We start from the raw sequence: 12,730 nt of genomic DNA, 5'->3' as shown, positions 1-12,730 counted from the left end.
GAAAAACAATACACTGCTTGTTCAATGGAATCTGTGCGGGAGTGTGTCAGTGTCTTTATCGAGTGTATGTGTTGGGGGGGACGTGCATGTTTTAAGGTGTTCTCCCTACCTCAGAAGCTATCTGTCTGCAAGCCTATCTGATAACACCGACTCACTAAAGGCATCCAGTGTGATTGCATTCAAACTTCCCCTTGTATCTCATTACTGCATTCCTGACACATCAACTAGTAAAGCATGCATATACACCACATGCTATAGTATTTGTTTAGGAGTTCTCTTCAGGTACTCATTCTCTTCTATAGTTCAAAAAGTGTATGTTAGGTTAATTAAAATTGTGTATCAGTCCTGTAATTTACATGCTATCAGTTCAGGGTGTAATCAGCCTTTCCCCCAAAACCAGCTTGGATGCATCAAATATGTGGCAGGGGTAACGGATGTGTGTATAAAGTATATGAAAACATTATATAATTACCTGCACATTCACAAATACACTAATACAGTGTCATCATTACTGCTCCCATTGCTAACTGTTAATAAATGGTGTTAATGAATCCATTGTGAAGGGTTGTTGAAATTGCCAATCCTAAAAAATTTGTCAATAACTTACCAGTGGAAATATTACAATTAATAAAACAATGATGTAAGAATTTGTCTTGAATTTAGTTTCAGAAGAAGCAAATAAACGTAGAGGTTTTTATGTGCATTTCAAAATGTGCATTTCCTTCATTAGGGCGTCAAAAGTTGAAACCGCCCACACAACAAAGCGACAGCATAACAGCGCCACCCACTGCTGCAAATATGTAACTATTCAAAACGGTTAATGAGAGCACTTACCATCGTGTGAAAAGCGCTGCCATCCAGTGGCTCACCCAGCACATTAATGGCCACCAAAGAGACCTGAAATCACATTTAAATGGGAAGAAAACTGCATGGAACCCAAGCAATAACATGTCATTTTAAATTAACACTGTAGCTATCACTTTCATATCAATCTGGCATTGTTTAACTTTCAGTCTGTAGTCTGGGGCTCTGAACAAATAACATAACTGCCATAGCTACAGTACCTGATTGTAGTGATTGTGACGGTTAATATGATTCTGGTGGAAGGTTATCTTCAGATAAGTTCCGACGGCGTCTACATGGACTGATTTCAGCTCCCGAGCTCTAAAGCCGGTCTTCTCGTTGTCCGACAGAGACACATAGCTGTTGAGACAGCATACATCATTAGCTTTGTATTGTATTGTAATGTAAAATATGACAACAGGCCAGATAGTCTATTTTAATATCCTTACAGGGACAGTCATTTCTATGCCGCTTATCCTAATTAGGGTCGCGGGGGTACGCTGACTTTTTCCCAGCTGACCTCGGGCAAGAGGCGGGGTACACCCTGGACTGGTCGCCAGCCAATCGCATTAGACAAACAATCATTCACAATTTGATGGACAATTATGGGCAATTTAGAGTGGCCAATTAACCTAACATGCATGTTTTTGGAATGTGGGAGGAAACTGGAGTACCCAGAGAAAACCCACGCACGCACGGGGAGAACATGCACGAACAGAGCTGCCCAGCGGAAATTCAAACTCAGATCTGACTCCTGACTGTGTGGCCTGTGTGACTGTGTGCTAATTACTCAGCCACCGTGCAGCCCCAGTCATCAGGATATAAAATTAAAATCAACAAAACCATAAATGTCTAGATAACCTGTGGTGTAACAGTTTATAAAAATACAGTGGAACCTCTCAAGTTGACAGCAACACAATAAGGACCTCTGATTTGTTTGAATTTATAACAAAGTTTTCCTATAAAGCAGCGGTGCCCACGACTGTTTCCACTAAAAAAAGCAAACATTTGAAAAAAAATACCAAAAAAGCACAAAGAGAAAAAGCCAAAATGTTGATACTAATATCTAATAACACAAAGTCTTGTCTTTAACTACACTAGGTCTCCAACTTACGAACATCCGACTCGCGAACACTCGCGGATACGAACACAAGCCTACTGGTCTATATTTTATTAAATTTTGCCTTGTAGTCGCTCAATCAGAATTTTACTGCTACATGCTTGACCAGAAGAGGGCACTGTGACACTGCTAATGGGACCAACAGCGGTAGAGAGAAAGCTACATTGTTAGCTGTATAATACAACCCGGACAGAGTGTGTGATTAAAGTTTATGAAGAGTTAATATGCCTGCTTAATTCTACACCACCCACAGAACACTACCTCTTTTAGAAGAGTCTAACGACGACAACGATTTTTACTTTTTTCAATAACTCTTCCTCCTCCTCCACCACAATGACATATGCTCGACCACTCCACTTCAAAGGTAAATAACATTTATCATTACGTATTATTATATCATTTTTATTATTATTGTTTTTTTCATTAATTATCCTCGTTTAATATTACTACTGCATCCAAACTCATATTTACATACATACACATATACTGTATATGTATACACGTACATGTAGTACCTATATCATTGGTAATACTACCTTTTCCCCGACTTAAGAACAATTCGACATAAGAACGGTCGTCTGGAACCAATTGTGTTCGTAAGTTGGGGACTTAGTGTATATACATATATATACATACACTGTTTAAAAGAATTAGAGGAACACTCCGAAAACACATCAGATCTAAACTGGGGGAAAAATTATCTTGAATATCTTTCCTGATAATAAGTGGGTGATGTATTAGTAACAAAATGATGCCACATAATTTGATAGAAATGAAAATGATCACCCTATAGAGGGAGGAAATCAAAGACACCTCAAAAATGAAAGTGGAAAAATGATGCAGCACACTGGTCCATTTGGCTAAAATGTCATTGTAGCAACTCAAAATGATTCTCAGTAGTTTGTGTGGCCCCCATGTGCTTGTACGCATGCCTGACAACGTCGGGGCATGCTCCTAATGAGACTACGGATGGTGTCCTGGGGGATCACCTAACAGATCTGGACCAGGGCATCACTGCGGTACCTGGACGCATGGAGGAGATTCCAGGAGCAGGTAGTTACTCCAGGAGAGCTGGATAGGGCCGTAGAAGGTCCTTCAACCCTCAGCAGGATCGGTATCTGAGGAACAGGATGAGCACTGCCAGAGCCCTACAAAATGACCTCCAGCAGGCCACTGGTGTGAATGTTTCTGACCAAACAATCAGAAACAGGCTCCATGAGGGCGGCCTGAGGGCCCGACATCCTGTAGTGGGCCCTGTGCTCACTGCCCAGCACCGTAGAGCTCGATTGGCATTTGCCATAGACCACCAGAATTGGCAACTACACCACTGGTGCCCTGTGCTCTTCCCTGATGAGAGCAAGTTCAACCTGAGCACATGCGACAGACGTGAAAGGGTCTGGAGATGCCATGGAGAACATTATGCTGCCTGCAACATCATTCAGCATGACCGGTTTGGTGGTGGGTCAGTGATGGTCTGGGGAGGCATATCCCTGGAAGGACGCACAGACCTCTACAGGTTAGATAATGGCACCCTGACTGCTATTAGGTATCGGGATGAAATCCTTGGACCCATTGTCAGAACCTACGCTGGTGCATTGGGACCTGGGTTCCTCCTGGTCCACGACAATGCCCGACCTCATGTGGCTAGTGTATGCAGGTAGTTCCTGGAGGATGAAGGAATTGATACCATTGACTGGCCCCCACGTTCACCTGACCTAAACCCAATAGAACACCTCTGGGACATTATGTTTAGGTCCATCCGGCGCCGCCAGGTTGCTCCTCAGACTGTCCAGGAGCTCACTGATGCCCTGGTCCAGATCTGGGAGGAGATCCCCCAGGACACCACTCATAGTCTCATTAGGAACATGCCCCGATGTTGTCAGGCATGCGTACAAGCACGTGGGGGCCACACAAACTACTGAGAATCATTTTGAGTTGCTACAATGACATTTTGGCAAAATGGACCAGTGTGCTGCATCATTTTTTCACTTTCATTTTTGGAGTGTCTTTGATTTCCCCCCTCTATAGGGTGATCATTTTCATTTCTATCAAATTATGTGGCATCATTTTCTTACTAATACATCACCTACTTATTATTAGGAAAGATATTCAAAAATTCAAAATTCAAAAATGATCTTGAATATCTTTCCTGATCATTTTTCCCCCAGTTTAGATCTGATGTGTTTTCGAAGTGTTCCTCTAATTTTTGAGCAGTGTATATATATATATACATATATATATATATATATACATACATACTGTATATATACATATATATATGTGCATGGCTCAGATCAAGGGTACCCTTTGCTGTCTTCAACTTCACTTGAGTAGTATTTGAAATTGTTGTTCTAACAATGTGTACAATTCCTATCACTCTGACGTTTATAGAGTGAGGAAGCTTACCAAACCATAAATTAAGCCTGTTCATGTTTTTATTTTGCGCTAGCACGGCTATGTTGTAAAAAAGTGTCTATATTTGGACATTGAAATGTTACATGTAAAGCATGTCTACTTTTGTTGTGAAATAAACAATATTTTCTCTGATAATTTTGTCACGATTTCTACTTAGAATTAAAGAATGATGTCTGAAATTGGTTTCTAATGTGTTTTATTCAAATATTCTCAGTGTAAAAAAAATAACTGTTGTGTAATCATTAGTGAAAAGTACATAACCTTCGTGTCCGCCTGCCGATGAAAATTTTGAAGAACATAATTCCATGGAAAAACAAACCCCATGATGATTACAATGGTATATATTCATGGAATAATTACTCAACTCTGCAACTAAAGTGATTTTTTTTGTGTATAAAAGAGTAAAATAAGATTATTTGAACAAAATTCTAACACCGAGTGAATACCGACTTATGTACTTTACATTTAAGAAAGAGTGAACTTTGGAGGGTTGCTATGGGAAATGGAAGATGTCTCGAGCTCTGGTATGTTGGGTGTGTGTGTTTTGCAATGTTTGAAGTTTGTGTTGATAACATTACCAAGGTCTATCCAGCAGTTTAAAATTTTACATGTAACACTTGGGTACCCTTGATCTGAGCCATGCACATATACACATATATATAAATATATACATACATACATACATACATACACACACACACAGTATATTAGCTCAATCGATTAAAATATTTAATCACGATTAATTGCATTTTGTCCATAGATAACTCATATTTAATTGCAGATTTAAAAAGTTTTGATCTATAATATGTAGGGATGTAAATCTCTTCATGGTAAACGATTTCATACGCAACTACAATAACTACATCAAATTCTATGTTTTATTTTATTCAAAAAATAGTATCCAATTAGAAATCTCACAGTTTTTGCATGTTTAATGAGAGAGGAGTTTTGTCCCGCTTTGTTTGACAGTCCTTGAATGCACCTTCAAACTTTGTCCCACGCTGCACACTACTGCTACAGTACTACATACTACTATGCTGTATTTTTACCTTTTTCTTTCACCTCACATTTGGTTCCAAATGCTGATAATATGTGGGAATGCATAAAGGTTCGGTTTGAGGAACTTATTGAGTGCTAATGTGCATATTTGTTTGGTGCACAACCTCTCTGAAAAGCAAAGTCCAGGTGGATGGTGGTTTCAAAAATAATATACAGTTAGAAATCCCCCAGTTTTTGAATGCTTAATGCGAGCTGCAATTTGTTTGACCGTCCTTGAACGCACCTTCTCCCGTTCTCATACGCTGCACAAATAATACTTTATTCATCTCTAAGAGAAATTCACACAGATGGACTACTATGCTGAATTTTCACCCTTTTTCTTTCACTTCATGTTTGCTCCCAAATGTTGATATTATGTGGGAATGCATAAAGATACGATTTGATGATCTTATTGAGTGCAAAAATGCATATTTGTGGTACACAACCTCTTTGGAAAAAAGGTTCAGGACCGTAAAGCACCGTGTATAAACCGCACCCGTGTATTAACCGCACCCCCATTTTCAGGCTCATGGCGGGGAAAAAAATTTTTTTAGTTCATAAATGCTTGCCAACTCTTTCATCTCAAATCAACATGCATAAAAGGTACTAAGAAATTTCAAAAAGAAGAATAAAGGAGAAATCTGAACTTCGGCATCTAGATTTTTAATATTATGGCTAAGCACAGATTAATAACAATAATAAAAAATCAAAATAAAGAAATTTGCAATTTTCAGAGATGTTTTGATATCTTATCTTTCACTGCTTCTCTTTTTCTCTATTATTATTTTATTGCATGAATTTGAATAAACTCCAACGTTGTATTGTATTTTACATTTACAAAAGTGTGGTTTACATTTCGTGTTTCTAATTTAATGTTGTTCCTGTTGTAGTTTTACACAATACAGAATCAATAAGATAAATTACATTGCTATAATGTATGTATGTTTTACTGATGTGTTGATGACTAGCTAGTGCACTGCTAATTCTAGCTAATGCTAGCGCTGCTAGCTCTGCTACCGCTGAATTCACAGAAGCCCCAACATAGCTGTCCTCGGCTATGCCTGCCGTTAACTTGCAGCTAGTACCCAAATTTTAGCTCGTTCCAAGTTCCGAACAAAAATTTCAGGCCAGAAACGTCTCACTTCTAAAAAAAAAAAAAAAAAAAAAAAAAAAAAAAAAAAAAAAAAAAAACCTACTCTGTGACAATTCCAATCACAGCGACAGCAGATACAAATAACTTTGGTCTTGTTGCAAAAGCCATCTGTCAGGGCTTTGAAGCTAAATTTACCAATCAAAATACCCATTCTTTCTCCATTTCTGCTAATATTTTCTCCAGCTTTTAGCTACACGGTGGCTACTATGGCGTAAGCCAAGGCTCAAACAGCATATGCGCACATTAATCGCGGGTTTAAAAAAATACTGCCGTTAAAGGAAACTTCCGCGCACGTGTTAATAACGCGTTAACTTTGACAGCCCTAATATACTGCATATACATGTACTTATAGAACATATATTTTTTAGCCTTTTTGCAAAATAAAAATACAAAATGTCCCTCTGCATCCTTTCATTTTTCACACCCTTTCAGTTTGAACACCACTGCCATAGCAAATTATGAAAATTAAAATAATAATAATAAATTGTCGGGGTAAAATTGTTGTTTTTTTTTACTTAACACTTTTTTTTAACTGTACATAATAATGTTTTATAATAATGTTATAATAATAATAATAATGTTTTAAGTAACTTTTTTACCGTGGCTGACATGGGCAAACAAACAGCTCCAAACACAGAAAAGATCCAAAAAATAGTTAAAGTTAGTACCTAAACTTTTCCAGACGTATATTATTAGCTGACAATAAACATAACTAATGCGCGTGTGTGTTACGCCTTACATACTCAAAGCAGGAACAGGTGGGATATCCTAATGCTATTGTATGTTCGAATGTTAGCACCCTCTTGTCAGCTGGAGGAAACCCCTGCATATTATTTTACCGTAAGTATTATAGAGTAACCGATTTTTACAGCCAAGTGGTTAACAAAGACAAAGAAAAATTTACCATTTCATTCCGGCAACTTTCTTCTGGGCATCCCGCTCACATCTGTAAAAACAGCTATCTCTCAGGTCTGGCACCCCTGGTAGTCTGGCTAACTTCCACTTTGTTCTGCAAAGTTGCAGCATTTTTCTCATGCAGTTTTATTTGTGGTTTGTGTGTTTTTGGTTATGGTTCTTTGTTTGGTGCGTTCAGACATTTGTTGTGTGTTTGCCCCTGTCGGCCACCGTTCATTTTATTATTCTTATCATACAAAGAAGGCTTGCTGGAGGAGGTCAACTTGTCGTACAAATGTAAATATAAGTTAACCATTTGGCTGTCAAAATACCAAATTCCACTTTACAAAATGTCCATAGTCTTTCTGTTCTTGTCTGCAGTCTCACCCAAGTCTGCGAAGCTGTCCAATGATTGCTGAAGTGCTGGGTTCAGGTCGAGTGTCTCCGATGTGGAACTCCACCTTGGCTGGAATCAGGTAATGGTGGGCAAGGAGCTGCAGCTTCTTTACCCGACTTCTTTCCACCAGCTGCAGGGTGATGTGCTGAGGGTAGCTGCACAGCCTGTGAAACATGTTTAAAGTTTAAGCCTAATAAAACAACCAAGGATTCTGCAGCATTGGTGGTTTTCATTTATTGAATGAGAGCAGCAAGCATTAACGCAATAACATGCTACATATACCAAAAGAAAAACTACAAGAGATTTTGTTTTAACTGCAAAAGAACAGAGTGGAACACTCCAAACTCAAATCTTACCATTTTTTAAACAGACGTCACCAAATCTTCACCTCAGCAAGCATCTAAAGGTTTAACTTGACAGGCGTGTTTTGCTTTTTCTTTGGTTTTCCAGGTTTTTGTGAGCCACCACAGAGAAGGAAATCAGTAATGTCAAAGTAGAAAAGTGTAATGATAACCATCCATCCATCCATCCATCTTCTTCTGCTTATCCAAGGTCAGGTCACGGGGCCAGCAGCCTAAGCAGGGAAGCCCAGAATTCCCTCTCCCCGGCTACTTAGTCCAGTTCCTACCGGTGGATTCCGAGGCCTTCCCAGACCAGTTGAGAGACAGAGTCTCTCCAACATGTCCTGGGTCTTCCCCAAGGCCTCCTACCACGTGCCCTGAACACCTGCCGAGGGAGACGCCCGCGAGGCATCCTGACCAGATGCCCGAGCCACCTCATCTGGCCCCTCTCAATAGAGAGTAGCAACGGTTATACTCAGAGTCTCTCCCGGATGACAGTGCTTCTCACCTTATCTCTAAAGGAGAGCCAGCCACCCTAGGGAGAAAGCCCATTTCAGCTGCATGTACTCATGAGCTTAATCTTTAGGTCATTACCCAAAGCTCATGACCATAGGTGAGGGTAGGAACGTAGCTCGGCCGGTAATTAAGAGCTTTGCATTTCGGCGCAGCTCCCTCCTCACCACATTGAACTGATGCAGCTACAGACACTACAGACATCACACCAATTTGCCTGTCGATCTCGCGTTCCATCCTTCCCTCATTGTGAACAAGACCCCAAGATACTTAAACTCCTCCACTTGGGGAAGGAGCTCATCCCCAACCCGGAGATGGCCCTCCACCATTTTCTGGGTGAGAACGATGAACTCGAACTTGGAAGCCCAGAAAAAAAATCATCTACAAAATGTGGAACCAACCCCAATCCTGCAGCCATCAAACCAGATCCCCTCAACGTCCTGACTGCACCTAGGAATTCTGTCCATAAAAGTAACGAACAGAATCGGTGACAAAGGGCAGCCCTGGCGAAGTCCAACCCTCACTGGAAGCAAGTCTGACTTATTGCCAGCAATGCGAATCAAACTCTGACACCAGTCATACAGGAAACCAACAGCCTGAATTAGGAGGTCCAGTACCCCATACTCGTACAGTACTCCACACAGAATTCCTCTAGGAACATGGTCGAATGCCTTATCTAAGTCAACAAAACACATGTAAACTGGTTGGGCAAACTCCCATGAACCCTCAAGGACCCTGAGAGTGCAGAGCTGGTCCACGGTTCCATGTCCAGGACAAAAACCACACTGCTCTTCCAGAATCGGATATTCAACTATCCGACGGATCCTCCTCTCCAGAACCCCTCAATAAACCTTACCGGGAAGGCCCAGAAGTGTGACCACCACCCCGGTATGCCAATCTAGAGGCCTCGCCCCCAATGTCCATGTGATGCTGCAGAGTCGTGTCAACCAAGACACCCCAAAAGCATCCAGGGCCTTAAGAAACTCCGGGCGGATCTCATCCTCCTTCAGGGCCTTGCCACCAAGGATCTTTTTGACCACCTCGGCAACCTCAGCCCCAGAGATAGGAGAGCCCACCATGGAGTTCCCAGGCACTGCTTTCTCAATAGAAGATGTGTTGGTGGGATTGAGGAGCTCTTCAAAATATTCTTTCCACAGGTCCATGACATCTCAAGTCGAGGTCGAGTCGGTGTTGACGGTGCATTGCTTCCCCCTCCTGAGACAGCAGATGGTGGTCCAGAATCTCTTTGATGCCGTCCGGAAGTCGTTCTCCTCCCATGGCTGAGTTTTTGCTTCAGCGACTGCCAGGGCCGCAGACAGCTTGGCCTGCCAGTACCTGTAAGCTGCCTCCCCTCCTTCTTCAGCTTGACGGCATCCCTCACAACAGTCAGGACCCTTCCCCCAACTCAAAGGCAGAGGGAAACTACTCGTTCACCGGGCTCTGAGGCAAGGGGCGTGCCAACCCTGCTCGTCGCCTCCCACTGCTGGCAACGCCAGAGCGAAAAAAATTCCAGCCCCTCTGGAGAGGACTGGTTGAGTCCGACTATATCTAGCCGGAACTTCTCCACTTCCCCACTAGAGAGGTGACATCCCACGTACCAAGAGCTGATTTCTGCAGCGAAGGATCAGACTGCCAAGGTTCCCCCTTTCGGCCACCACCCAGCTCGCTCTGCACCCGACGCCTTTGGCCCATGGGACCCATGATGCCTCTTTGGGCTTTGCCCGGCCGGGCCCCATGGGTGCAGGCCCGGCCAGCAGACATTCGCCATCCTGTCCTACCTCCTGGCCTGGCTCCAGAGGGGGGCCCCAATGACCGGCATCCAGGCGAGGGAAAATTAGGTCCATTGTTTTTTGTCCTCGTTGGGGTCTGTTGGGCCACTCTTTGTCTGGTCCCTCCCCTAGGAACTGTTTGTCATGGGTGACCTCACCAGGGGAATAAAAGCCCCCAACAACTTGGCTCCTAGGACCATCAGGATACGCAAACTCCTCCACCACAATAAGGTGGGGACTCAAGAAGGAGGTAATGATAAACACAGAATCTAAAATTGTACTAACTGACTTATTGCAACATAGGAAAGCGATACACGTCTCTGTCATAGCTGTTCAGTATAAATATGACTAAAGGAACAATAAGTCAACATTCATAATAAAAGTATACCTCAAAGTGAACAGCTTTAGTCTTGATGTGAAGAGACTCACACCCCAAATTAAATAAACTGCAAAAGAAGAGTAGAGTGCAACCTTCTTATTGCAAAATAAAGATCTCACAATTTGGAAAATAATGCCTCAAAAATCACATAAACATGAAAGACATCAGCAAATACACAACAAAAATATAAATGCAACACTTTTGTTTTTGCTCCGATTTTTTATGAGATGAACTCTCAGATCTGAAACCTTTTCCACATACACAATATCACCATATCTCTGAAATATTGTTCACAAATCTGCCCATTGTTGTGTATGTGATGAAGATGGCTGCGACCCTCACATCTTCATCCCCTGTGGAACACGTCCGTAAACAAGATGGTGAAGATGCTTGCAGCGGATGCATCTTCATCACATACACACCACTGGACAGCTGATAGCGCGCATTAATACGACGACAGAGAAAGTAAAGCTGAGCAATTTGTGAGGTCTTATTTTTTCGAGGAGACATTTTTGTCACGCAAATGTATTACTCTTTTGAATGCATATTGTTTTCAGAAGCCAAACTTTTTACTTAAGTAAACCCAGCAACTAACCGGAACTGCGTTTCTCATCACCAAAATCCAACCAGAAGTGGGCTCATGGGACCAAGTGGGGAGTAAGTCACTGTTGACAGACTACACTGCTGATGGGGATGTCATACAGCTTTTTGTCAAAAAATCAGAACTATCCCTTTAAGAGCTGTGCCAGCGTCATGCCACACCTGCCTTCTTGCTTGTTTGCTTAAGTCAGCTGGAAAAGGCTCCAGCTCAACCGTGACCCAGACATGTGGAACAGAAAATGGATGGATAGACATTATTATAATATACTATACTATGTTTGCCTACTTTTTTGCTACATGTACAGCCTTATTAAGGCACCTTGAAAGCTTCAAGGTCTCACTGTATAATATTCCATAAAGGCAAGACAAATGGTACAAGTAAACAGTGTTTTCTTGATGTACTTACTTGCTAGATCTCCACCCGCTGACAGTGGGTGCATGGACCATGAGCTCTTTAGCACTGAAGTTGTCCTCATGACTGGAAGAGCTGACCACAATAAATCCTATTTTCCTGGGCATCCCTCCACTTTATACTGAAAGAAGACAAGCACATTCGTGAATGTAGGGATGCTCCGATCAGGATTTTTTGCTGCCCATTCCGATCATTCATGAGTGAAATCAGATGATACCAATCACATAGATTAAGCATAAATTTCGTAATTTATTTATGATTTGTGCTATTGGCCAGAGGGGCCGTATAATGGGGGAAGTTGGCTGAATATGTCATTCATGGATAACATATTCACATTATTTTTAATGTTGTGGGTGACAAATCCAAGATATTTTGTATAATGTGTGCAGAGCCTTGCGGCATGTATTAATCCTTAGTTCCAATCATGTTGATGGTTTTCTAGTTCAGCAACACTGTATGAATTGATGTTCTAACTTGAGAAAGAATGGTAACATTTTTGACAGGAGTTACAGGGGCAAACTGTCAACTGCTCCTAAAGACAACATGGCTGAGCCCTAGCTCAGGCTGTAATAGCTGTGTTGTGATGGCGTTTTGACCCACTCCAAACAATCGACTTGACTTATAAACGTCTTTCACTTCGATTTAGACAGTTTTGACTAAGAAGCAAAAATAATATTTTTGGTGCGTTCTTATAAAGCTTACCGCGAACATCACCGTAATGTTGACAGCTCGTGGACGCGTCCGAGCTCCATAACCACTCGCGGACATGCGCAGTAGGAAGTCGCAATGGATTGTGGTCAATTAAGTTTTTGTATGAAACTTCCTGGTGCGTTGGTTTGACCGGATATATATATTT

General features: G+C 41.7%; 1 protein-coding gene across 4 annotated transcripts in view; it reads right to left on the bottom strand.

Moving 5' to 3' along the window:
- Positions 1 to 12,722, bottom strand: part of LOC129185041 (centrosomal protein of 104 kDa-like) — a 49,379-nt gene extending 36,657 nt beyond the window's left edge. For 3 of the 4 annotated variants that reach the window (XR_008572031.1, XR_008572027.1, XM_054781699.1), the window contains exons 1-5: positions 12,577 to 12,722; positions 11,869 to 11,995; positions 7,851 to 8,024; positions 1,065 to 1,203; positions 835 to 897 (exon numbers count right to left, since the gene is read on the bottom strand). Coding sequence is in view for 2 of the 4 variants with exons in the window: in XM_054781699.1 (XP_054637674.1) it covers positions 835 to 897; positions 1,065 to 1,203; positions 7,851 to 8,024; positions 11,869 to 11,981 (489 nt within the window). In the remaining 2 variants the exon portion in view is untranslated. Of the gene's footprint in view, positions 1 to 834; positions 898 to 1,064; positions 1,204 to 7,850; positions 8,025 to 11,868; positions 11,996 to 12,576 lie in introns of those variants that run through there. The other variant, XM_054781714.1, reaches the window with a different exon arrangement.
- Positions 12,723 to 12,730: the final 8 nt, after the last annotated feature.

The sequence above is a fragment of the Dunckerocampus dactyliophorus genome, chromosome 1 (assembly GCF_027744805.1).
Source record: "Dunckerocampus dactyliophorus isolate RoL2022-P2 chromosome 1, RoL_Ddac_1.1, whole genome shotgun sequence".
Lineage (NCBI taxonomy): Eukaryota > Metazoa > Chordata > Actinopteri > Syngnathiformes > Syngnathidae > Dunckerocampus > Dunckerocampus dactyliophorus.
This window is presented reverse-complemented; position numbering and strand designations above follow the sequence as displayed.